Genomic DNA, 25,492 nt, shown 5'->3' on the forward strand with positions numbered 1-25,492 from the left:
TTTAAAAGATTTTTTATTTGTTTATTTGACAGAGAGAGATCACAAGTAGGCAGAGAGGCAGGCAGAGAGATTGAGAGGAGGAAGCAGGTTCCCTGCTGAGCAGAGAGCCCGATGCGGGACTCGATCCCAGGACCCTGAGATCATGACCTGAGCCGAAGGCAGCAGCTTAACCCACTGAGCCACCCAGGCGCCCTATTATATATATTTTAAGTGTATTTATTTTTTAGTGCTCTATACCCAGCCTGGGGCTCGAACTCACCACCCTGAGATCAAGAGTCGCCTGCTCTCTGACAGAGTCAGCCAGGTGCCCCATGACTATGTATTTTTTCATATGCACCACACACTGCCTCTGTTCCTCTCGTATCAGACCAGAGCAGAGGGTATGACTTTTATGGGCATTTTGCAAATAAGAAAAGGGGCAGAGCCCAAATCCAAACCGCAGGCAGTGTGACTCCGCAGCTGTAAGCCACCATGACCCCGAGCCAGGCGGCCGGCACTGTGTTCACATTTGTTCAATGGGCAGAGGCCCCAGCCTGGGCCAGGACTGTGTGCAGAGAGTGTGTGGGGCTGAATGGGTGAGCATGGCCCTCACTGAGATGGAACTCAGGGAGGGGAGGAGAGAGCTCAGTTAGTCTCTCCACCCACAATTCTGTGAGGCACTGTCCCATTTTACAGATGTGGAAACTGAGGCTCAGGTAGGGAAAGCCACTGGCCCAAGGTCACACAGCTAGCAAGTGGCAGAATCAGGATTGAAATTAAGGGCATTTGGGGGGGCACCTGGGTGGCTCAGACGTTAAACCTCTGCTTTCAGCTCAGGTCATGATCCCAGGGTCCTGGGATCGAGCCCTGCAATGGGCTCCCTGCTCAGTGGGGAGTCTGATTCTCCCTCTCCCTTTCCCCATGCTTGTGGTCCCTCTCTTGTTATCTCTCTCTGTCAAATAAATAAATAAAATCTTATAAGAAAAAAAGGAAATTAAGGTTGTTGGGCTTCAGAACTTTGCCTACCACCCATATCGCAAGAACTCAGAACAATTCTGTTGTGGGAATGAATCAATAAATAGAAGAAAGTGAACCAGTGAGTTAAAGTGTGAATGAGTGACTGTATTTCCAGCCTGGCAGCCGTGGTTCACCAGGGCTGTCTCCAGTGCCTTAAAGTGTTTATGCATGATATGCGGTGGTTGAGAATGGTGTGAGAAGGAGGGGAGATGGGTGCCGGGGCGGCTCAGTCAGTTGAGCATCTGGCTCTTGGTTTTGGCTCGGGTCATGATCTCAGGGTCACGAGATCAGGCTCTGCATTCAGCACGGAGTCTGCCTGGGATTCTCTCTCTGCCTCTTTGTCTGCCTTTCCCTGACTCGTTCTCTCTCTCCCCTGCAAAATAAATAAAGAAGTCTATTTTTTTTAAGGTTTTATTTATTTATTTATTTGACAGACAGAGATCACAAGTAGGCAGGGAGGCAGGCAGAGAGAGAGGGGGAAGCAGGCTCCCTGCTGAGCAAAGAGCCCGATGCGGGGCTCGAACCCAGGACCCCGGGATCATGACCTGAGCCGAAGGCAGAGGCCTTAACCCACTGAGCCACCCAGGCGCCCCTGAAGAAGTCTATTTTTTTTTAAAGATATTTTAATTTGAGAGAGTGCGCATAAGTGGGTAGAGGGTCAGAGAGAGAGAGAGAAGCAGACACCTTGCTGAACCGGGAGCCCGATGAGGGACTTGATCCAAGGACCCCGAGATCAGGACCCAGGCTGAAGGCAGATGCCTCCCCGACTGAACCACCTAGGGGCTTCTAAATAAATCTTTTTAAAAAATTATATATTTTTTTTTTAAAGGAGGGGAGGGAGGGAAGGTCTCAGAAGGATGGAAGGTAGGAACAGATTTGCTGTCTTGTCTTCTCCTCTGGGGCTCCGAGGGCCTGCAGCCCTGCTTTGTGCCCAGAGGGCCCACACCCAATCTAGTAGCCCCCAGACTCCCATGAGAAGTTGTCCCTGAGTCTTGAGGCCTTGGAGGGCTTCGGAGCTGGGGACTGGTCCAGCTGGCTTGTCATGGTGAGCCCCAGGCCCAGGGGTGGGTTGCCCAGCTGTGCTGACTGTAAATATCACTCCCTCCCCTGCCCAGAGGCTCCTACCGGGGACACCTGCAGACTCCGGTCACCGTGCCCCTCAGGGCCCTCTGCGGCCTGAGGGCAGTGCGCGGTGGGTGGAAACTTGGCTTCCCTTGCTCAGAAAACAAGCACAATTCTAATAAGGCTTTAGCATTTATTGAGCTTATAGTAAAATACCATCTCTTTCCGGTTCCTTCTAGCAGCCCTGGGAGGGTGGTGCCTGATCTTTGTTTGTGGGATGAGGAAATTAAAGCTTCCAGAGGCTTCTTTCCCCTCCACCTCCACCTTCAGGACCCAGACAAGATCTCTGCCCCTCTGGCCTGAGTCTTGGCCTCGAGAGAACCCCAGACAGTGTGGCTGATACTGGGGATTCCAGGTACATTTGAATTAGATTTAGTCGCGGTAGCTGAGCCCTACTGGGCATTTCCAGAGCATGGCATACGTGAGCTCCAGTCGGCTACCCGGTGCCAAGCCCTTTCCATGCATCAAAAATCAAGTCTGGCCTTGGAGTTCTTAAGCACCACGTACAGATGGGACAACTGAGGCACAGGCGGATTGTGTTACCTACTCAGGATCACACAGCTCAGAAGCAGCAGAGCTAAGATTCGAACCCAGGGGCCGCAGCTCCAGAGTCTGCGCGGACCCTCCACTGTTTACTGAGGCTCGCTAGCTTTTCAAAACATCCTACAGACACGCACTTCGCTCCCTTCCCAGACCAGGCTTGGAGCAAGAAGACAGAAAAAGGCATCTTCTGCTACTGCAGAACTGGGATCCGAGGAGACTGAGGAGAAGGAAGATGGGCTTGGGGGGACACACTGTGGAGGTGGGGGTTACCTCTAGGACACAGAAAGGTGGCCATGGGCATGAAGGGGGTTGGTCTGGAAGACATGCCCCCGCCTGAGGTTCCAGAGGCCCAAGTCTTCATCTCTCCTTTGCCACTGACATCTGTGTGACCCTGGGGAAGGCTCTCGCCCTGGGCCTCAGTTTCCCCACCACACCAGGAGGAGTTTGGAGTGACTCCCTAAGGGGACAAGGCCGGCCAACCAAGTGGGTGGTCTCAGGGTCTGCCCTTACCCTGAGTCAAGCACCCCCTGTCATCTGAGTTTCACTTTCTTTTGAACACAAAGTCTGGGCCTAGGGTTCTTTGGGCTTGTCTGTGCCCCTGAGTCGGTAGCTGTAGAAGGCTTTCTGGAGGAGGCAGCTTTGGACCTGAATGAGACGGAACTTTCTAGGTCCTTGGCACCCTTCCAGGTCTCTGGCACCGCGGGACCTGGACCTCCTCTCAGGTCTCCAGCCTTGGAAGGCTGCATCGTTTCGACTTCCCCTGCCCTCCTGCCCTCCTGCCCAGGTCTGCCTCAAAAACTATATAAGATGTACAAGTTTGTATTCCCTGTACAGGATGCCACCAGGTTGGGGCAGGGGAGCTGACTTAATCCTCAGGTAGTGTTGTGTTGGGGGGGGGGCGGCGGGGAGGAGGGGCTGATTTGGACTTTCTAGACTCAGCAGAGAACTTCCTAGAGCCATAGGACAAGGATTCAAATTCCAGCCATGCCATTTCCAAGCTGGGTGACCTTGGGACAGTTGCTTGACCTCTCTGAACCTCTCTGGTACCTACCTTGCAGAATTATTGTGGGGATGAGCAGTATGCTTGGCGCACACTAAGCGCTCGATGAATGGGGCTGCTAAAATTATTCTTCACGGGGAGGGGTGGGGTGGGACGCAGGGCCTGTAGCCAGACCTATATTTAGCCAGGAAAGGGTGGGGGGCCCCCCGGGGAGACAAAGCGCCAGGGCCAGCCCTGGAGCCCAGGGTGGGCGGGGCCGATGAAAGAGGGCCTGCCTTCCCCACCTCCCGGCCCTCCTCCTCCGCAGGGTCACCTTGGTGGGAGGGCTCTCTCGGACACAGCTTCTGCTCTGCGCCCTGCTAAATCGTCATCTCCCCAAACCTCGGTCTGGGGAGAGGGCTGCTGGGGCTTAGGGGGTGGGGTAGGGCGTATTCGGGCCCCACCGCCCACGTAGGGGGAGCTGCCCCTTTTCCCAGCCCGGGCTGCCCGCCTCCCAGCCCCCGCCCCCTTCGCGACCCAGGGAGGGACATCGCTGGGGTCTCGAAGCCAAGGTGAGCCTGTCCGTGGGTGGGGGGTCGAAGGAGACAGGGAAGCTGGCCCGGCCCCACCCCCAACCCCCGAGCCGATGAGTTTCGGGGCTGCAAATAGCCCAGTGGAATCAGTGAGTCACGGAGGCTGGAAATACCGCGCCCCCTCTCCCTTCTCCTCCCGTCTCCTCCGGTCTCTCCCCCTCCTGCCCTCCTCCCGCCTGCAGCGGGAGCTGCTCTGGGGAGCGCCTGGCACTCGGGTTTCAGTGGCGTCTCCTGGTGTTGGGGGGGGGGTCCCTCCGGAGCGCCCCCAGACTCCCTGAACCAGCCAGTCCTCCAACCAGGGTCCAGCCTGGCCTGCCGCTGGGTCTGTGCGACCCTGAGCGGCTCACTCTGCCAGTCTGGTCCTCGCACACGACGGGCTTCCAGCGGGTAGGCGGCACAGGACAGCTGGCTCGCCTTCGAAGTCCTTATGCCTGGGACGGTGCCTGGCAGTTGAAAGAGAAGTCTCTGCAAGGTTTTTCAGGGACATAATTCTGGGATTCCTGCTCAGGTGGGTCTGGGAGCCCAGGGAGGAGGCCAGAGCAAACTCACGGGTCCTTGAGCTGCCAGGACTGGCCCCAGGTCTCGGGAAGGCGTGTCGGCTTGTTCTGGGGTTTCTCCCCCTGGCTGCTTCCAGCCCCATCTCAAGTTTGAGAACTTCAGGCAGGTGATCTCCAGAAGTCTGTGTTTCTCTTGTTTATTGTGTGTGCAGGGTACAATGCTAGGGCCCTCCCATGCCCCCTCCCACCACCCCCCAGCCGTCCCCTAAGGGCCCCAGAATGGCAGGGGTGAGAGGCCACCCCATAGGACACTGACCTAAGAGCTGCAGAAGTGAGAAGCTGGCCCCACCTCCTGCCCCAGGAGGCCTCACCTATGGCAAACCACCCTTTCCTCCCCCCCACACCCCTGCTTCTGTATGTTGGAGAACAAGCCAGTGCCACTGGGCATACGTGGGACTCCCCAGGATGAAAGCTGCCTGGAGGTCCCCTGCCCTGGACTGAAGACTAGAGGGGAACTGGGTTGGGGGCTCTTCCTATGACGGGGCTCTCTCCAGCAGGAAGCTGTGGGGCAGGGTGCAGAGGCCATGAGAGGCAGAATGAGGGGAAGCCCCCCCTGGCACTCAGAGGGGCGGGGTGTGGGGGGGCGTGGCGCAGTTTGAGAGTAGCTTTCACAGCCTGGGTTCAAATCCAGCCTTTAATGAGTGAGCTGGGCTTTCAACCGTTCAGAGACTCAGTTTCCCTTTTGATAAAAGTAGAGATGGCAAAATCTGATTTCTGAATGTGCTGAATTCAGACTTAGATAACAGTATCGCTCAGTATTTGAAGGACAGGGCCGTGGGCCCGTGTGGGGTATATACACACACCAAGCCTATAGATTCATCCATTAAAGAGGGGGAAGGGTGGGGGAGGTGACTGGCCACAAGGGAAGGGTGACAAGAAGCTGGGGCCCAACCTTGAAGACCCAAGGTCCTGTCCATGCTGTCTCCCGCCTCAGCTGGGTGACCCGTCTGCAGGGGGAGTCTCTGAGCGGGAGGAAGGCAGCCCCACCCCGCAGGGAGGCCTTGCTGGAGGGCACAAACAGGTAAGGGGGGCGGGGCTGTTGTGCAGTTTATCACTGACCAGGTGTATTGGAAAAACCCCAGCGATATACAGACATTGTGTGCCCCCCCCCCACCCCCGGGCATAGCTGGCCAGTGGGAGAAACAGGCAGGCAGCCCGGCAGCAGACTTGGGGCTTAGGGCATAGGGCATGGCAGAGGGGAGGGTCCCCGCCGTGGCTGTCCCCTCCGGCTTCCCTGTGCGGTTTGGCTCGGATCAGCAGCTTTGCCTAATATCTGCCTTTGCTTCCCCTGCTCCCCTTGGCCAAGGGGGCCCCAGATCCCTGTCCCCTCCGCTCCTGCCCTGCAACTCCAGAGATCAAAGGATTTGTCTGTCTGTCCTGCAGATTTTTTGCCTGGGGATCGTGCCTGTCCCTGTCCCCCTTCCCCAAAGTGGGTTCTCTGGGAGCTTCCTTTTCCATCTAAATCCCTTTATTCCGGATTCAGTGAAAGAGGCCACATCTGGAATCTGGGGGCCATTGGTGAGGCAAAAGGTGCCCTGGCCTGCCCTGGAGAGCAGAAGGCCTCCATTTAGCGGGGCGGAGGGGTAGGGGGTGACCCACCTCAGGGCCTGGAACTTGAGCTGAGATGTCCTGCAAGCTGTCATGAGGGGTGAGGAACACGTCTCTGGCAGGCCAGTGGGGGCAGAAGAGGGGAAACGGGAGGGGACGGGGAGGGGGAGACCCTCAGATTTTGATCTCCGTCCGGAAGGTCTGCTGCACATGCTCCGTGTGCGGGTGGCGCCGGGCCCGGATGGTGAGGCTGCCGTCCTCCCGCAGCGCCGACGTCACTGAAGTGGGGTCCACGTCCTCAGGCAGCTGGCACTTGTGAGCGAAGGTGTTCATGACTGTGCCATCAGCTGCCAGCTGGGGAAGGGGTGATGGGTCAGGGCTGGGTGCCCCGACCCGGTCCTGTGCGGGTCAAGCCATAGCCCTTTCCTCTCCTCTCCCGCCAGCCAGACCTCCCGCGCGTCCACATTGAGGGCTCTAGTCTCAGGTGCAGAGGGGCTGGCCTGGGTGGCTGTGGCTGGCCTGGACTTCGCGCAACAGGGTGCTCAGAGGAGCCCCAGCACTCCCCGGGGTGGGGGGATAAGTGGCTGGGGGAGGGGGGCTAGCTCAGGGAGGAAGCAGCTGAGTGGCGGAATCTGGAGCTCCTGAGCAGCAAAGAGAAGACAGCACAGAGCAGGGCCATGCCCCCTGGGATGCCCAGACACATCGGGTGTCCGCCGCCCTGGCTGGACGGGCCGCCCCTCCCCCCGGGGCTTGGCCGGCACACAGTGTCCAGAGGAGCCTGGGGTGGCTGAGTCACTGGCGGGGGTTGCCGGCTGGCACGTGCAGCCCGCTGGTCCTGGTGCCCACAGTCCTCGGCTTCTCTGGCCGGGGCGCTGGGGCGACCTGCCCTCTGTGCTCAGCACAGGAAGTCAGGTCACAGAGGATCTGCAGGAAGCCTTGGACAGACCCTGTGTGCTGGGCCGCGGTGGCTGTGGCCCTCTGGGGGCGAGCCGGGCCACACCCTCCTTCCCAGTAGAGGCCTCCTGGGACCTGGGACTGGGAGACCCTAGTGACCCAGTGACCCTGAGACCCTTGGGTGCAGGAAATGTGAGGTCTGGAGTGCCTCTGACCCTGAACGGCAAGGTCTCAGCCCGGCCTTGGGTCCCACTGGAGGTTCCCAGTGTAGGGGCTGAGCCTCCGGGTGGGCGAGGAAAGAGGGACTCGAGGGGTGTCACGTGGGGGGGCTCTTCTCCCCACCTACCCACATGCCTGCCAGAAAAGCTGTCCGCACTCAGCTACCATCTCCATGCTCTCGGCTGCCTCCTCTCCTCACCTCCTCTGGTGCCCCCTGCCTGCATCCCTGCACGCCTCTCCCGTCCCTCCCCTTGGCTCCCTCAGCTGCCCTTGGCTCTTAAAGGAGGGGTCTCCACGCCTTGGGGCAGGGAGGGGCAGCAGCGGTGGGTGGGGAGGGGTGGCCCTCGGCCTCCAAGTGACAGCAGCAAGGTCTGCAGTCCGGGTCTGGGGTCCCAGCAGGGGCAAGGGGGTGGGGACACTGCGCGGAGGGTCCGTCGGAATGAGGGTCTGGGCTGGGCGGGCAGGCTCACCTTCTCAGCCCGCACCTCGATTTGGTTGTTGGAGGTGGTGACGATGATGTCTTCAGGTGAGAAGTCACTCACGTCCACCGCAAACTCATAGGCGTCCCTGAGGGTCTTGATGTTGCCCTGTCCCCCGGGCCGGGCTGCGGGGAAGTCCGCTGTGAGCTGACCCGGGCAGGCCTGCCTCTAGAACCCGGTTTCCGGCTCCTCCCCGCAAGCCTGGCCTCCCCCTTGGCTGCTGTTGCTAAACTCCCCCTCCCCCCGCCCACCTCTCCTCGCCTCCTGCAGCCCACCTTTCCCGTGGGCAGCTGAGTGACCCCGTGGGCGGCAGCCCGCCCGGGCCTGGAGGCTGGACGGTGCCTCCCACCCCTCAACCCTGTCCAGTCCTCCAGGGCTCCAGGGAGGACCTGGCCCCGGGCCCTGTGTGGCCACTGGTGTCAGAGCGGACCCCTGGGCCTACAGCTGTTCCTTGAAGGCCACATCTGTCACGGTGGCTACACGTGGCTGCGGTCGGGCAGCACCTGTTCTGGGCAGCTCGGCAGCAGCATTCACAGGTGCCCTGGAGCAGGGGGTCCCCTCCCTGAGCAGCTCCCCTCCGAGCCCTGACGACTTGCCTGGGAAGGCCAGGGGCTCTGAGCGGGGCCGCATGAAGCTGCCAAAATCCTCGGAAAACATGCTGAGGGCTTTCTCCATGGGCGGGTCCTGGGCCGGGAGGGCACGGGAGGCTGAGGAGGACGAGGACGAGGATGAGGATGAGGAGGAGTGGAAGCTTCTCTCCGCTCTGAAGGTGGAGGAGGTCCTGTGGCTCATCCACGGGCCGGCAGCCGGGCGCTGGCCAGGCGGGCAGAGGGACAGGAGAGGGTGCGGGCGGCGGGCTCTGGGGGAGCGTGCCGGGCCCTGGCTGCCGGCGCTTTATAAGGCCCGACCGGCCCTGGGCTTGGGGCCAGCCCCTTGTCTCCGAGCTAAATTTAGGCCTCGCCTCGGCCCCGGAGGGGGCTGGAAATCTTCTCCGGTGAGGCGGCCCTGCTGACAGTCCGACACACGCAGACCCAGGCTGAGCTCATGGCCCGGCATTCCAGGCCGATAAGTCCAGCCTGGGGCCTCCGCAGCTTGACGGGCCGGGGGCAACCTGTTCCCCTCACCACTCGGACCCCCGTGCCTGCTGCAGGACCTTGGGGGTGTGTGTGGTGTCTGTGTCCCTGCCTCCCCCATCAGCCTGGGGTGGGGGTGCGCTCTAGGGACTCTGCCTCCCCCATCAGACTGGAAGCTTCTTGAGGATAGGGTTTTCTGCTTCCTGTGCCCTCTCCCTCAAACTTCCAATCCTTGGGAAGAGGGGATCTGGGTGGTGGGTGGTCAGGTCAGCAGGGTCCCAAGGTCCTGGCTCTGGGGAGAGCAGGAGATGCGAGGTCAGAAGGTGGGGCAGGTGGAAACCCTCCACCTGTTGGGCCCCGTGTGAGAGACTCCTCCCTCAGGACAGATAATGTTTATAGCCGTGTCTTAGGGAGGCCTGAGATAGCCCTTGGGGAGGGCCGGGGGGGGGGGGCTAGAATGTGCAGCTGTCCCCCCGCCCGCTCCCACGGGGACCCAGATTCTGTGCTTGCCCTCTCCCCACTCTCAGAACATTTTGGGGCCCCAAGAGGAGGAAGCTGGTGGCCCTTGGCCGGGGTGGGGGTTGGGCCAGGACTAGGGGCAGGGGCAGATACTTTGATAAGTGTCCTTAAAAGTCTAGAAGGTTATGTCACTGGGAACTGTCTGTTTGAGCTCCAGCTCCGAGTAGATGCTCGGGGCCGTGGTGGGGCAGGATTTCAGGGAGAGGTAAGGGAGAATTCTGCAAGATGCTATTCTAGCTCTGATTTCTGGAGTGCCTCCTGCCTGTGAACTTTCCAGCGAGGCCCCACTTGATCCCCACGCAGCTGGGCTTGGGGAAAGAGCTGTTGTTCCCATTTTACAGGTGGGAAAGTGGAGCCTCTCAAAGAGGGATGGGCTTGCATGTGGGTAAGTGGCAGAGCTGGGATTCAGACCCAGGCGCCTCTGATTCCGAGCCCTCCAGGAAGGGCTCCTAGGTGGCTCAGTTCAGGTCAACATCCCAGGGTCCTGGGAAGCAGCCCCACATCGGTCTCCCTATTCAGACTTGGGGAAGGTAGACTGCTTCTCCCTCTGCCCCTCCCCTGCTCCTTGCTTATTCCTTCTCTTTCTAATAAACAAATAAAATTGAACAAACAAACAAAAAACCAATCCAGGATGCCTGGGTGACTCAGTTGATTAAGCGCTGCCATCAGCTTGGGTCATGATCCCAGGGTCCTGGGATTGAGTCCCTGCTCAGTCCTGCTGAGCGGGGAGCCTGCTTCTCCCTCTGCCTCTGCCTGCCACTCTGCCTGCTGTGCTCGCTCTCTCTTTGACAAATAAATAAATAAAAATTTAAAAAAACAAAAACAAAAACACAACAACCCTCCAGGAGGCTGGGGTGACCTGACCATACACGTATGGAGACAGACTGGCCCAGAAGCCCCTCTCTGGCCACCCACAGCTCAGCAGAGCCAGGACTGACATCATGGGGTTGAGGGGCAAGGGGTGAAGCAGGGGAGGCTATTCTGGGCTGTGGGCGCTGCCCAGGCTACAGTGTGGGGTTTCTGCTCTTCTCTCCAAATCCTGCCCTTCCTGCCCAGACCTGCTGTCATTCCTCCTCCTCCAGGAAGGCCTCTGTGATTGCTGCAGCCACGCAGAGGTCAGAGTGGCGGTTCAACTGGTGCAGGGGTCCCCACTTTCCCCATTAGATTAGGGGCTCCTGAAGGTGGGAGCTGTTCTTTTCTTGGGTTCCCACAGAGCACCATCCTTGGGGGGCTCCTTCTACGGATAATCACTGGTGCTGCTGGTCTGTGGGTGGGGGCAGTGTGGAGCTGGGAGCTGGGGGGAGTGGCTAGAGCAAGAGGGGGTCTGCATCCTAGTGAATGTTCCTGCTGGGCCCGTGTCGCCCATCCTGGCCAAGGGGTTCCAATGGGGCTGCCAGGAAGTGACCAGCACGAGGCAAGACGGAAAGAGGGTAGGGGCGGGGGTGGGGGGCCCAGAGGCCTCCCGCTCGCCAGGGAAACAGGAGCCAGTGGCTAAATGCAGACACGCTGTCATGGTGCTGAGGGCCTGAGTCACTGCTCCTGGACGTCAGATCCCGTTACCCACCCCCGCCCACCGTTCCTCCTCCCCTTCCCCCTGTCCCTGAGACATGGCCCATAAATGTCCTGGATTGCCTGACTTCTGTGGCCAGGAGGGACCTCAGAAGGTCATCGAGGCCATGCCCCTGTCTCTGGGCATGCTAACCCTCCAGATCCCAGGGATAGAAGGAACTTCCGAGATGATCCAATGCCTTGAATCCTAAACCTGCCAGGGCATCCCGGTCACCTGGAGGAAACTTAAATGCACACAGACTCTTCCCTCTGCACACCAAGATTCTGACTTGGGCTCTTGGGAAGGGTCTGGGTATCTGTTCCCATCAGCTCCGCACACAGCTGCACAGCTGGCCCATAGGCCAGTGTTTGGAAACTGCTCATCGCTCAGCAGATGTTTGCTGAACACCTGCTATGTGGGGGACGGGGGCTGTTCTAGGCTCTGGGGGAGTCATGATGAATGAGGAATGCGTCCATGACTCTCCGGCTCTCCTCATGGGACAGAAGAGGACACCAAGGCTCTGAGCGGTGGAGAGCCCTGTGGTGACAGTGACAGGGTGACAGAGCCGTTCTAGCACCAAGGTTGCTCTTACCCTCCATGGCGCTGGGGGCTAGATGCAGGGAAATGGCTTTGAGAGGGACTCTGCTATTCTCTCCCCAGCTTCCGGGTGTTCCCAGGGCGGGAAGGTGAGGGTGTGGACAGGCAGCACCTGCCCGGCGGCCGAGGCCGGCTTGGGATCATAGTCTAAGGCTGCCCGGAGCCAGAGGCTGGGGTTTGGGGTGTCAACAGGGCAGGCAGTTACCCTGTTACTGTAGCAGTCGCCAGGTTGGCGCAGCAAGGGGACAGTGGGCCCAGCCCCTGCGGAGCAGCAAGCCCCGCCTACCTCCCCACCACAGGCACTTGGGCATCTCTTTTGGGATGGACTTGGCCAGGCATTTGGGGGCAGAGGGTGGCTCAGGGTCCCAGGGTTTTGGCAAGTTACCGAAGGGTCATCAGGATTTTCAGAAAAGAGCTTTGTCTGGGGGAGCGAGAGAGGGCAGTTATCCCAAATCTTTCCAAAAGTGACATCAGACTCAAATCCTCTGCTTTGTGCCCAAACCCCTATCCTGACTGATGAAAGCCAAAGGGGCTGGAGGAGCCCAAGGGAGGGGGGAAAGCCAGACAGTCTAGGTCTGGGCTCAGCCTCTGCTGTGTGACTTCAGAGAAGTCACTACACCTCCCTGGTCCTCTGTCATCTGCCAAATGGTGATGCTGCCCTCGACTCACAAGGATGCAGGAGGATGAACTGTGTGGCAGACCTAGAGGGCCTGGCGTGCGGCTGGCACATAACCTGTGCTTGCTCCCTCCCCCTCATGCCCTCACCCTTACCCTCTGCTGGGGCAGGACCGTCTGCGGCATCTACTGAGAAGCACTGTGGTTTGAGAGGTCCTTCCCTGAGGCTAGAGGGGCTGGACCTGGGGATCAAGTTCAAGTTCCTCCCCAAGCCTCAGAGGCATGCAGCACCCCACATCACCACACTGCTCCCGTGTGTCGATCTCCCCCCACCCCACCCCCACTCCAAGCAAGGTGGGTGGCGGAGCCGTGTGCAGGCTTTGGAGACCTACACACCTGGCTGAGAATTCCGGCTCTGCCCCTTGGTCTCTGTGACCTTGGACGAGCAGCATCACCCCTCAGAGACCCTCATGTCTTTAACACGGGATCTAGTTCCTCCCACCTCGCTGGGTTTCGGTGAGCAAGCACAGATTCGGGGGGAGGGCTGAGCACAGAGGCTGGCACACAGCGAGGCTCCGTCGGCTTTCATCCCCCTCCTTTCTCTGCTTCCTCAAACCCTTTCTGTGTCCAGCTCTGAGAATCCAGCCCCCGCAGAGGACCCCCCCCCGCCACTCTGCTGCTGGGTACAGGAGCTTCTCCAGCCCCTCCATGTCCCCGAGCCAGCCAGCAGCGGGGAGCCCCCAGCGTGGTCGAGTGCCACCCTCCGCGCGGCTCTCCTGGGTTCTAGGGAGCTCCAGCTCCTGGTCCCCCATGGCTCCTCTGGCCTGCATGGCTCAACCGGCCTGGGCAGTTCTGGGTGGTTTGTCAAGGACATTCTTAATGGCCAGGGTCAACCCTGTGGCAGGGCGGGGAGGGAGGGGGGGCACCCAGGGTGTGGATTGGTGGAGCACAGACCTGTCCAGGTGCACCTGGGCTGCAGGCAAAGGAGTCTCTGTTAGAGGAGGGCCGGCTGGGGCCACAGCAGGACCGACGGACAGAGGTGAGGGGCTGCCGGGTGTCGAGTGGGGGCCTGGACTGGGGTAGAACCTGCCCGGCCCAGGGAAGGCCAGACAGGAGCAGGAGGCTTGGCGGGAGGGAGCCAGCACCTCTTTACAACCACCATGGATCTGCTGTTTCCCTGCCCTCTGTGGCCTGAGCAGGAGAGAGGGGGCTCAGGAACGGGCATGGGGAGTCAGAGCCATCCATGCGGACCCCACGATGCGAGCGACTCTGCTGGGCAAGGAGATCTCTCTGCACAGGGGAGGCAGCGGTGCTTGGAGGCAGGATAGGAGTAATGTCAACAGCAGAGGAAGGGAGTTCTAGGCTTGGGGCCCCGCCGTGACCAATCTGCTCCTGGACACAGAGGACACTGGTACCCCGGCCCCCACCCCTGTACCCTCACACAGATATGTGCACCCTCGGCACCCTCCCTCAGTGATGAGGACACATCAGACCCATGTCCCCTCCTGATAGCTTCACACACGTGCAAGCGAACGTGTGCACAGGAAAACACCTCAGTTCCTTTTTATCTGGGAGGTGCCAGGTGGCTGGGTACCAACAGTCTGTCTGTCCGTCTGCTCTGGGACCCAATGGAAGAGCTGGTGGGGCTGCGTGAGGGCTCCTCGGGGACCCCTGTGAGCCTTCGGGAGCTGTGGGGCCCGTGTCCCCGTGTCCGCCGAGCCATTCGAGGTGAGAGCGAGGTCCCCTTCCTCTGCCTGTAGAAGACCCCTCAGGGCGTCACCCCTTCCTGGATTCCCCCTCCCCTCTCCACCTTGAAACCCAAGAGCTGCCCTGCCTTCACCTGCCCACAGTCTCCGGGTGGCAGGGAGGGAAGGGACCTGTCCGCCTGTCCCTCTGCCTGTAGGTCTTGAGGTCTGTTCTCTGCCTTTGGGGAAAGCAACCCCAAAGCCTGATGGCCATGCTAGGGGCCTTGCTCTGCGCCCAGTGGGTGCTGCCTGGCCTGGCCCTAGCATGGCCTGTAGCACAGGCCCACAGGTCTGGAGACAAGGAGGACTTCTGCTAGATTCTTGCGTTCTCTGAGCTGTGCCCTGTGGAGACCCTGGAGAAAGCTGTAGCTCTCAGCACACCCTCCCCCGCCCCAGCCGGCTCCGGCAATCTTCCCGAGCATCCAGCATGGGGTGGGGTGGGGGAGGGTGCACAGGTCAACTATCCCCTAGTGGGGCCCATACGCCTGGCACCCACCATGCTGCTGCCTTCCCTTGCCTTAATTCTTGCTTTGCCCCTCATGCACAGAGCCCCTTCTCAGCCACCCTGGACTTGACCCCATGACCCAGCCCCATGCTGCCCCCGCACTCCCTGCCCTGAGCCCCAGCAGGTCTCCAGGGAAGGGGCTGTCCATGCGCCATCTCGGGCCCTGGGCTATGACCACGTGGCCCTGCCCCAGGTGGCCTGGAGTGGCTGAAGCAGAAAGTGTTCCGCGTTGGGGAGGACTGGTATTTCCTGATGACCCTCGGGGTGCTCATGGCCCTGATCAGCTACACCATGAACTTCGCTATCGGGCGTGTGGTGCGAGGTAACCCCTCCCGGGCACACACACCTGCTCTGGACACAGGCTTCCACACACGCTCTCAGGATGCCAGATGGGCTGTCAGGTGCATCGTGGGTGGAGGAGGGCTTGGGGTAGGGAGGGGGCCTGGGGCTGGTCCAAGCTTTGCTCTTGACTTGCTGTGTGATGCTGGGTAGGTTCCTGCCCCTCTCTGGGTCTCCTTGCACAAAAAGCAAGAAAGACCTGAATGTTCCCAAGAGCCCTTCTTCCCCTGAGCTCAGTGCCCACCTCTTCCCGCTGTTCCTGCCCCTTCTCCTCCTCCTTCCTCCTTGCTCTCACCTCAGTAACGCCCAGGGACGGCACTTGCTTGGATCACCAGAAATAGAACTTTCTTTCCCTGTGCTCCAGTGGGCTCTCTGCACCCTGAGTTCTCTCAGGAACGGGGGAGCATAGGCAGGAAGGTTCTAACACCCCCTGGTAGACTTGGTCAGGTGCCATCCTGAGAACCTGCTACGCCTCAAACATTGGACATCATCTGAGTGCTTTCTCGCAATGACCCCATGGGGGAGCTCCCATCGGTAGCCCATTTGACCCATGGGGAAACGGAGGCTCACTGAGGTTAAGTCACTTGCCCAAGGTCATTCAGTGGGTGTGGCAACACTGGGATATGGATCCAGGGTCTTCATCCTGCCTCCATTTGGGCATCTGCCGCTCACTGGGGGGCCTCCCCTCTTCGAGCCTCCCTTTCTGGGTTAGTGGACACCTGAGGGCTGCAAAGCCTGCGCTGGCTTCCTGACTCCCGGGTGTCCCCAGCACACAAGTGGTTATACCGGGAAATTGGGGACAGCCACCTGCTCCGGTACCTCTCCTGGACCGTGTACCCTGTGGCCCTGGTCTCCTTCTCCTCCGGCTTCTCCCAGAGCATCACGCCCTTCTCTGGAGGTGAGCCGTGTGCCTGTGTGCCGGGGGCCAGAGCCTGTTCATACCCCTCTGGGCATCTGATGGGGGGAGGCGGGAAGCAGGCTCAGAAGCTTCGTGTGGCTTGCACCGAAGCAAACACTGCGAGAAGGTCAGATCTTGACTCTGGGGTCACTGCTGGCTCTGCTTCCATTCTGAGGGTGCTTCTGGTGGCAGGCTCCCCAGGGAGGGGCTGAGGGAGGCGCACAGCCTTCCCAGGCCTCTCAGCTCTGCCTCCAGCTCCAGGCCAGCACTGGGGACCTCCGGGGGTGCATCCAGGGGTGGCCTGAGATTCTATCCTGGGTGCCCCCCATTTTGCCGTAGCTGTCTGCCAGGCTCTGCTGGAACCACACAGACAGCTCCCGGCCCCTCTCTGACCCTCAACTTCCTCCTCTGCAAATGAGTTCACAGATCTTAACTCAGGGTTTTGGAGAACCTGACCAGATCATGATGTGAAAAGTTTTGGGCAGGTGAGGAGTTCAGAGTGTAATCTAAGAGACCGCCCCTGTCTTGCCCCGTGTCCATCCCCTGCCAAGGTTCTGGAATCCCGGAGTTGAAGACTATGCTGACCGGCGTGGTGCTGGAGGATTACCTGGACATCAAGAACTTCGGGGCCAAGGTGGCCGGCCTCACCTGCACCCTGGCCGCCGGCAGCACCATCTTCCTGGGCAAAGTGGTACGGGCAGGCGTGAGAGCACCCCCCCACACCATCCCCCCCCTTTGCCCCACAGAAGCAGGGTCAGTGGGGACTCAGGCCAATGCCTGCTTTTAAGGGTTCTGGCCTGGGGAGGAGGCAGGCCAGGTCCCCAGAGTGTGACCAAAGAGCTGGGGAGACAGAGGACGAGGGTGTGGCGGGGCAGCTGTGCGGTTCTGGATGAGGCTCTCGGCCCCCCAGCCCCGGGCCCCAGTGGGGAGGAGTGAGGCGAGCCCTGTGCCAGGTGCCCACACCTCCCCTGCAGGGCCCCTTCGTGCACCTGTCTGTGATGATCGCTGCCTACCTGGGCCGGGTGCACACCAAGGCCATTGGAGAGTCTGAGGTAAGGGGGTCAGGGACGGCCCCCCCTTGGAGGAATGAGGGGGGGTGGGGGGGGGCTGACTCTGAGCCCCAGACTCGGGATCTTCCCAGAACAAGAGCAAGCAGAACGAGATGCTGGTGGTGGCAGCAGCAGTGGGCGTGGCCACGGTGTTTGCAGCGCCCTTCAGTGGTGAGACTGTGCCCCTCCCTCGCGCCCTGGGGCCCCCCCCCACCCCTCCTGCGGACCACCCCCTCACTCCTGTCCCGCTGAGGACCTTGGAGGAGGTGTGGGCTGACACAGGTCTCGGTTCTCACTGCAGTCCTTGGAGGGCACAGCCGCCCCAGGGTGGGGGGGTGGAGGGGGCTGTCAAGACGCCTCAGGGTCACATCAGACAGACTTGGGCTCCCCTGTGTGACCTGGGCTAGTGGGTTCAGCTCTCTGAGCCTCGGGGATGCTCGCGCCTTGCCACAGGGCCGTTGTAGGGATGGAGAAGCTCTCCGTGGGCTCCTGCCTGGCCTGTCTCACGTCGGCTGCAGGGAGAGCAGGATGGGAGGGGTCAGGGCGCTGGGGTGGACGGAGGCGGGGCTCTGCCCTTAGCTCAGCACCACCTTCAGGGATCCTGTTCAGCATCGAGGTCATGTCTTCCCACTTCTCTGTCTGGGATTACTGGAGGGGCTTCTTTGCGGCCACCTGCGGAGCCTTCATGTTTCGCCTCCTGTCCGTCTTCAACAGCGAGCAGGGTGAGTCCCCGTGAGACCGCTGGACCCAGCCCTGGCTCCAACCCCCCCGGCCACCCGCCCCCATCCCCCCTCCTCCCATCTTTTCTCCCTCTCTCCTTTCCTTGCTGACCTGTATTGGGCGTGAGGGATGGGAGCCCCAGGGGGGCAAGGCTGAGCAAGGAGGCAAGGGCTGGTTTTCGGGGCCTTGAATGCCAGGAAAGGGTATTCAGGGGCAGTACTGAGCATCACCTCCGCTGCTCTTTGTCAAGTCTGGGATTTGGGTTTGGCTGGGGCCAGGGTGTGGTCCCTGATCTTTCCCTCCTGCCCCAGAGACCATCACCTCCCTCTACAAGACCAATTTCAGGGTGGATGTCCCGTTCGACCTGCCAGAGATCTTCTTTTTTGTGGCCCTGGGGTGAGTGAGTGCCTCGGGTCCCTCGAGAGCCCCGCCGGGGGGCCTCACCCAGGCCTGAGCCGCTGCCCTTGTTTCTGGGGCGGAGCTCTGGCCTCCCCTTCCCACCCCAGGGCCATCTGTGGCATCGTGAGCTGCGCGTACCTCTTCTGTCAGCGAACATTCCTTGGTTTTGTCAAGACCAACCGGCTTATCTCCAAACTGCTGGCCACCAGGTAGGCTCTGGACAGGAACTGGGGAGGCCTTTCAGGGAGGACAGCCCTGCTCCCTTCCTCAGCCTCCTGAGCCCACAGCTCCCTTTTATAGAGAACCCCACTCTCTGACGGCATTGTTATCCTCCTACTGAGCCCCCCAAAACCTGCCTAGCCCACACTCCGCTTATGGAGCCTCTATTGCCTCCTAGCCCCCCTCTCCAGGTCCCCACAGTCACCGCTCCACACCCGCACCCCCAGCTTGCCGGGCTTTCAACCTTCCACGTGTTCCCCTCTCCCCCTGAGTCCTCACCCTATCAATGGGCTTGGCCCCCCACAAGCCCTCCTTCCCCACAGAGCCAGAAGCCCTGAGCCCCTCTGCTCCCCAGACCTTGCTTGCCCCGTGGCATTGGCCTCTGCCCCAGGCTGGCCATGCATGGCCCGCCCTGGCCTGGCGGAGCTCTGTCCCCAACTCCTGTAGCAGCCCTGGTTTCCTCCCCTGGAGGGGGTCTGGCCTGTGTCCCCCATTCCTCCGGTTTCTGCCTCAGGGGGGTGGGCCCTGCTCTTGCCCGGCTCCTCCTCCGTGGGGTGGAGGGAGAGGAGGACCAGCACCCGAGCTCACCCCGCCACCCCACGCCCCACAGCAAGCCTCTGTATGCCGCTCTGGCGGCCTTGATTCTCGCCTCCATCACTTACCCTCCTGGCGTGGGCCGCTTTCTGGCTTCTCGGGTAAGAGGCGCTGAGCCGGGAGGGTGGGAGTGGGGCACCCCCATCCCTCACCCACAATGTGCCTGTCATTTCACTTCATCCCCATGACACCTGTAAGGGGAAGCCTGCGGGTCATCCTCGAGTTCTAGCTGAGGACACTGCCCTCTGGGAGGTCAGAGCCCATCCCAAGGTGGGAGGATCTAAGGCAGGGTCAGGGGGAGGCGGAGGCAGGAGCGGCTGCCCAGTCCCCCCCTGCAGAGTTCCGACCTGTCCCCTGCGCCAGCTGTCCATGAAGCAGCATCTGGACTCACTGTTCGACAACCACTCGTGGGCGCTGATGACCCGGAACTCATCCCCACCCTGGCCCAAGGAGCTCGACCCCCAGAACCTGTGGTTTGAATGGTACCACCCGCGGTTCACCATCTTTGGGACCCTCGCCTTCTTTCTGGTTATGAAGGTGGGTGCCGTGCCCCCCCCCCACCGGGGTCATGTGCAGAGTGGAGACTGGCCTTGGGTGGGATGCAGAGCAAGGCCTCCCACTGGGTGCAGCACAGCGCCCGGGCCTTCCACCCAGACTGTCTGATCTCTCTCTCGCCCCCTGTGTGACCCCAGTCCACGTGGTTTCAATTCTGAGCCTCAGTTTCCTCACCTTTAAAATGGGGGAGTCGTTGTGTGTCTACCTCCAAGGGAAGGTTGAGGAGGAAGAAAGGAAAGCCCTTGGCACGATGCCAGGCACGTAGTAGGCTCTTCGTCAGGGTGGGTGTCCTTCAGTTGGCCAGTGCCCTCCTAACACCAGACGGTGGTGATGGCCGTGTGCATGGGCTGCCTCCTGCTGTCTGGGAAGTGCCCAGGTCCCCTGCCCATTCTCGTCCCCTTGCCTCTAACCTCCGCTCCTCCGGGTCCCCCCCCCCCCACAGTTCTGGATGCTGATTCTGGCCACCACCATCCCCATCCCTGCTGGGTACTTCATGCCCATATTCATCTTTGGTGAGTCTGGGGTTCCCAGGCTCCGAGAGTTTCCTGGTTACTGGGGCAGGGCCGCGGCTCCCGGCTCTCTCCCTTCCTCCTCAGATGGCACTGAGGCTGGTCCCCAGGAACGGAAGCCTGTGGGGGCCGCATCAGTCTGCCTCCCCCGCCCCCCTCTCTCTCTGGCCAGGAGCTGGCATCGGGCGTCTCATAGGAGAGGCCCTCGCTCTTGCCTTCCCCGAGGGCATCGTGGCCGGAGGGGTCACCAACCCCATCATGCCTGGGGGGTACGCCCTGGCAGGTGAGTGGGCTGGGTCCCCACGGGGTGGGCAGACCTTGGAGGCGCTGGGCTGGACCCGGAGGGTCAGGGCATTGAGAGCCCCTCCCTGAGCCCCGTCCCCCGAGCCGCTGTTATTCTCTCTAGCTCTCGTCTGTCCCTGACACCCCATCCTGTCCCTTACATGCTCCCGCTCCCCGAGCCCAGGCACCAGGGCGCTTCCAGCAGTGGCCAGCGTGTGGCCTCTGTGTGACGATGGCCCCTGTGGCTTGAACCACCCCACCCTGGCTCTGCCCCCTGCAGGGGCTGCGGCCTTCTCGGGGGCCGTGACCCACACCATCTCCACGGCGCTGCTGGCCTTCGAGCTGACTGGCCAGATAGTGCATGCGCTGCCCGTGTTGATGGCCGTGCTGGCGGCCAACGCCATCGCCCAGAGCTGCCAACCCTCCTTCTATGACGGCACCATCATTGTCAAGAAGCTGCCATACCTTCCGTGGATCCGAGGCCGAAAAATCAGGTGAGAGGTACCCACGTTGGGCTGGCTGATGGGGGTGATCAGCCTGGGTGGGCTGGGGTAAAGCGCCCCCCCGTATAAAACCTTCCCTGTGGCTGACCTTGGATGTGGGTGGTGTGGAAGGGGCTGATACACAGCCACCTCATCTCCACTCTCTTCCACTCCCTGCATGACCTTGGGCAAGTGCTTGGCCTCCAGGGCCTCTGTGTCTTCTTAGTCATCATTCTGTCTGCACGACAGGACTGATGCTGCCCATTTGCTGGAAACTGGGGCTCAGAGAGGCGCCGTGCCTTGCTCCCCATCACACAGAGAGTCAGCACCAGATCTGGGATGTCCCCTCCTCTCTCCCACCCCTGCCCTGCTGTCCTCGCTGTGACGCTGGGACTGGAATCAGGCTTTGGAATCTCCCCTGGCCAGACAGGACCAGAGCAGCTTCTGTTCCCAGAGAAGCAGGACTAAGAGGCTCTAAGAGTCTTGGGTCCAAGACCCAGATCCAAACATGTGCAAACTGGCACCTTGGTCCAGACCTCTGTTTCTCCATCTGTAAAATGGGGGAAGCCACTCCGGTGATTTTCAAACTTTAAACCTTTTTTTTTTTTTTTCCCTTTCTGCCATAAAACTTTTCTTCAGATGAAATTCTCCAGGGAAGACTTCTGAGTAAAAGACACTGAAATGGAGTCAGTCTGGGGGGTGGGGGATAGGGGTTCAGGGGCTGGGAATCCAGAATCAGGCCATAGGTGAACTGTCTCCAAGTTCCTCCCCCCCTTGGGGTTCTAGGAGCTGTTCATCCTAGACATCTCTCAGTGCCTGCCCACACCCCAGACCCAGCTCCCCCCAGGTACCCCTACCTCGTCCTGGGGTCTGGAGACCCCCTCGCTCCAGGACCTGAGGGGAGCATCCTTCTGCTTCCAGCTCTCACCGTGTGATCGTGGAACACTTCATGAACTGTGCCATCACCACGCTGGCCAAGGATGCACCGCTGGAGGAAGTGGCCAGGGTGGTGACCTCCACAGACCTGGCCAAGTATTTCCTGGTGGAGAGCACAGGTGCCCAGCAGGAAGGAGGGAGCATGGGTGTGGAGGGGACATTTGCTCTACCTTTACCTTTGGCCTTGGAGGGGTAGGCCCAGGAAAGGGGAAGCAGGGCATTGGACCTGTCCGTCACCTGACTCTGAATCTTGTCTCTGCAGCCGTGTGACCTTGGGCAGGTCACTTCATTTCTCTGAGCCTCAGTTTCCTCACTGGTAAAGTGGAAACAATGACCTCCCTAACTTGGGGTGGTTGACATGTTTAAATGAGATGAGAGGAGGCTTGTAAGGCGCACCATGGGTAGTTTTAGAAATTCTAGAAGCCAGGCCTGGTGTGCTTGGGAGTGGGGGTAGTGAACGGCAACGCTACAAGGTGTCCGAGGACTCCTTATCTCAGTCTCCCCTTCAAGCATTCCCAGCTAACTCACCTCTCCTGAAACCCTGTCGCCACGAGAAAAGTATCTTTTTAAAGAAAAATGAATGGGTGGCCTTGTGAAAAGACACACAAGCTGAGTCTTGGGGAAGGATCTAGCTACAGCATCATTTCCCACTGGGACACAAGTACAATAAAAGTAGGAAAGATTGCAGGGGTAGGGGGGAGCGGGAGTCAGTCCTGTCCACTCAGGGGCACCCATCAGCACACATATGCAAACGAGACAAGGTACACGCTTGGCAAGCATAGCACAGCTGGATTTTGACTCCTACTGAACCTTTGGGCAGGTATCTTGTTCAGTTATCAACCTGCACAACCGTATGGTTACCACCATACCCACCCCCAAGAGGCCATAAAGCCATTTGTGAACAGCAGAACCATGGGCAAACCCGCTGTGAACTGCAGTTTCCCCACCTGGAAACTAGGGACCGACATGGAGTTATCAGAGGTTCTCAACCCCAATGCCACGCCCTCTCCCTACTCAGATTGGGATATCTCTAACATGATCTCACAGAATACACCAAATATGTCATTTGGAAATGTTTGCATATGGATGACTCCTCCAAAAGGCTCCACCTCCTGGAACAAAGACAAAATTGGCCCCCAAGAACAAGACCACTTCTACCCTCAGAGCCACGGGAAGCAAAGAGCTCCCAACCAAGAGCTCCCAACCAGCCCAGGCCCAGGCTGCTGGACCCTGCTGCTCACCTAAGAAATAGCTTTAATTGTTGTTGTCTAAAGGGAGAGAATGATTTTACTTGACAAGAAGGAAAAATGCCAGGCTCCCCTCTCAAAACCCAACACCTGCCAACTCCAGTGGCAGCTTGGAGGGAGGCGTGCCAAGCCCTCAGCCCACGGCACAACCTCCCAACGTGGTGGTCTTCTGGGTTCACACTTGCACTGGGCTGAGTCAGATGTGGAACTTGCTGAGGGAAATGAGGGGCAAAGCCCGCTCTGACCCATAGACATCTTCATGCCCATGTCCCAGAGCTGCTCCTGCCTCGAGAGACCCCGCCACAGGGGGAATCAGGGTGGGCAGCCTCCCACAGCTACCTTCCATTACCAACCTCCACATCAGCAGTCAATGACCTTGGGCAAGATAAATAAGCTCTCTGTGCCTCCTAGCCTCAGTTTCCTCTTATATAAAATTGGTGGTCATAGCTCCCGACCCACTGGCTGCTGTAGTTTCCTGAGATACGTGAGAACACCCAGTAAATGCCATGTGGCTCACTCCCTCTCCACTCGTGCAGAGTCTCAGATACTGGTGGGCACTGTGGGAAGGGAGGACTTGGTGCAGGCACTCCGGGCTGAGCCTTCTTCTTGGACTCCAGGGCACCCGGTAAGTACTCCTGGGGGGGGGGGGGGTGTCAGGCTGGGGAGTGGTCAGCAGGGAAGTGAGGGGGGTGCCTCAGGGAAAGGGGGTTTGAGAGGGACAGCCTGGAGATAGCGGAGGCTGGCCCAGCCCCCCATGAGCCTTCCTGCATCGCTGGCAGTGTCTTCGGGACCTCCTGGCTGGGGGCTGTCCCATAGAGCCTGTGACCCTGCAGCTGTCTCCGGAGACCTCTCTGCATCAGGTAATGGGGAGGGCTTGGGCATGCAGGCAGACAAGGACCGTGGGATAGAGGGGAAGCTCCAGCTTTCTTGGCACCTTGTGGCCAAGGCTCTCTGCTCCTCCTGGGTCGGCTTCCTCATCTGTAAAATGAGCACAGTAGTCCTTGTTCTCTCTGTCCCTCATTTCTAGGGTTCTTGGGATGATGCATGGACCAGGGAAGAGGGAGAGCTTGAGGGAGCAGAAGGCTCTGGGTGGAGAGAGACTGTAGTTAAAAATATGTCTTTGCATCAAAGCACACAGGGGTCTCAATTGCAGGTCCGCCACATTCTCCCTGTGTGATCCCGGGCAAATGAATCCCTCTGAATCCTGATCCCTTCCCATCCTGCAAAACAGGGGCTTTGGTACATGGGGTCAGAGAGGGGCAGAAGCAGGCTGGGACACGGAGATGGCCTCAGCCCCTCTGTGCGGCGGGATCACGCTGGAGCATGCTTATAAACTCGGCCTTCCCGTTGGTCCCTTGTGTGGACTCTGGAGACCCCTGGTGGTCATAGTGGACATTGCAGGCCCTAATGTCCCATCCACTGTTACTGCACCCCACCCCCTTTCCCAGGCTCTGATATAGACGGGTGGGCACCCCTGGGACAGAGCTCTGGCCAGAGCCTCCACCTCAGATCACAGGCCCCAGGCTAGGGAGAGACTGAAACCAGAGCGAAGGGCTGAGCACCATCTATCTTCCAATGTTTACTAACAACCCCTCTCCTCTAGGCACACAACCTCTTTGAGCTGTTGAAACTTCAGTCCCTGCCTGTGACATCTCTGGGCAGAGCTGTGGGCTCTGTGTCTTGGGTGGAGGTATGAGGGTCCCAGGGGCAAAGCAAGGCAGAGGAGCCATGCTCGAGCAGACTGGCGCGGGGTTGGGGGGGCACCAGTATCTTCCCATCCCAACTTAGAGGGGCCTCACTGGGTTCTGATGAGCCCCACTTTTTGGCCCAGAGAGCCTGGCCACTGTTTTGTGGCCAGGAGCCAGCCCTGCCATTCTCTGGGTCTAAATGATGCCATCTGTATAATGGGGAGGAACTGGCTTTAACATTTACCCCCTTCCCCTGAATCAACCCTTAGGGCAGCCAGTCAGTCCCGGAATCCCCACTCTCAGCCTCCTCTACACCCTCCCTCCCCCAAACCCCTCTTTCTCTGTTCTAGTTGAAGAAAGCAATTTCCAGCCTGACAAACCCACCAGCTCCAAAGTGAGCCAGCCTGGCAAGACCCTGGGCCGAGACCCTGCCTCTCTTCCCCCATCACAACACAGCCCTCCAGACCAGCTCATCTCCTCGGTGAAGCAGGCGGCTCTAACCTAACACTGAGCAGGGCCCCACGCTCACTGTGTTCCATCCTGGGCGACACAAGCGCTGCATACTGTAAAGGACAAATCCCACCCTGGACCCAGCAGAATTCAAGAGCACAGAAAACCAGCAGACAGTGGGTGCTCATTGAAAATTCACCAAATTCACAGTCAAGACATTGGTGTAGGGCTATCGGCAAGGGCAGGCACAGATGCCCTCTGGGAGTTTAGGACTCCCAACCAGAGGCTTCTGAGAAAAATAAAGCTGGTTCCCAGAGCTATAGACTCTCTCAGCTCCAAGGATGTGGACAGCTCAGTGCTGGCCCTGAGTGGGGTCTTGGCGCCCCCTGGTGGCCATGTGGGCATTGCAAGCCTGGGTCTCCCGCCTCCCACTGCTCCTCCTGGCAGGGAGATAGGTCCCTGGTAGGTAAGCAGGTCCCCCATCAGGTCTTAGGATGCTTGTTCTCAGGTATAAGGAGGACCATGTGGCCCAGTTACCCTCACCCCACCCCCAGCTTCCTTGTTGGCTGAGCCAGGGCTGATAAAGCAGATC

At 59.8% G+C, this 25,492-nt stretch overlaps 2 protein-coding genes across 6 annotated transcripts; one reads left to right on the forward strand and one right to left on the reverse strand.

Annotated features, from left to right (window-relative positions):
* The first annotated feature begins 4,062 nt into the window (after window positions 1–4,062).
* LOC309841889 (chloride channel protein ClC-Ka) lies at window positions 4,063–25,216 on the forward strand. 5 transcript variants are annotated; one of them, XM_082685459.1, is made up of 20 exons: window positions 4,063–4,212; window positions 13,859–14,011; window positions 14,727–14,855; window positions 15,642–15,770; window positions 16,322–16,461; window positions 16,745–16,822; window positions 16,912–16,990; window positions 17,416–17,541; window positions 17,851–17,935; window positions 18,046–18,147; window positions 18,768–18,852; window positions 19,115–19,288; window positions 19,749–19,818; window positions 19,988–20,098; window positions 20,378–20,591; window positions 21,501–21,634; window positions 23,299–23,387; window positions 23,542–23,622; window positions 24,366–24,452; window positions 24,801–25,216. In XM_082685459.1, exons 2-20 carry the CDS (start codon window positions 13,912–13,914, stop codon window positions 24,846–24,848), a joined length of 2,061 nt encoding a protein of 686 aa, XP_082541585.1. In that variant the 5' UTR covers window positions 4,063–4,212; window positions 13,859–13,911; the 3' UTR covers window positions 24,849–25,216. The 5 variants fall into 5 exon arrangements, with proteins under 5 accessions (XP_082541585.1, XP_082541587.1, XP_082541584.1 ...); XM_082685461.1 differs by having other exon boundaries at window positions 4,080–4,212; window positions 13,866–14,011; XM_082685458.1 differs by lacking the exon at window positions 4,063–4,212 and adding an exon at window positions 13,219–13,322 and having other exon boundaries at window positions 19,991–20,098.
* HSPB7 (heat shock protein family B (small) member 7) lies at window positions 5,407–8,781 on the reverse strand. The gene is made up of 3 exons (XM_082685490.1): window positions 8,527–8,781; window positions 7,922–8,055; window positions 5,407–6,692 (listed from the first exon to the last, which is right to left on the reverse strand). The coding sequence occupies exons 1-3, from the start codon at window positions 8,720–8,722 to the stop codon at window positions 6,513–6,515; spliced, it is 510 nt and encodes a 169-aa protein (XP_082541616.1). The 5' UTR covers window positions 8,723–8,781; the 3' UTR covers window positions 5,407–6,512.
* Window positions 25,217–25,492: the final 276 nt, after the last annotated feature.

Source organism: Mustela nivalis (assembly GCF_964662115.1).
Source record: "Mustela nivalis genome assembly, chromosome: 10".
NCBI lineage: Eukaryota > Metazoa > Chordata > Mammalia > Carnivora > Mustelidae > Mustela > Mustela nivalis.

Excerpts from the sequence above, each read along its gene's own strand:
- HSPB7 (XM_082685490.1), bottom strand. The coding sequence starts at position 8,722 with ATGAGCCACAGGACCTCCTCCACCTTCAGAGCGGAGAGAAGCTTCCAC. Across the intron at positions 8,056-8,526 it reads AGAGCCCCTGGCCTTCCCAG|CCCGGCCCGGGGGACAGGGC; the intron begins GCAAGTCGTCAG and ends ACTTCCCCGCAG. Across the intron at positions 6,693-7,921 it reads TCGAGGTGCGGGCTGAGAAG|CTGGCAGCTGATGGCACAGT; the intron begins GTGAGCCTGCCC and ends CCCCTTCCCCAG.
- LOC309841889 (XM_082685459.1), top strand. The coding sequence starts at position 13,912 with ATGGAAGAGCTGGTGGGGCTGCGTGAGGGCTCCTCGGGGACCCCTGTG. Across the intron at positions 14,856-15,641 it reads TATCGGGCGTGTGGTGCGAG|CACACAAGTGGTTATACCGG; the intron begins GTAACCCCTCCC and ends GGGTGTCCCCAG. Across the intron at positions 20,592-21,500 it reads ATCCGAGGCCGAAAAATCAG|CTCTCACCGTGTGATCGTGG; the intron begins GTGAGAGGTACC and ends TTCTGCTTCCAG.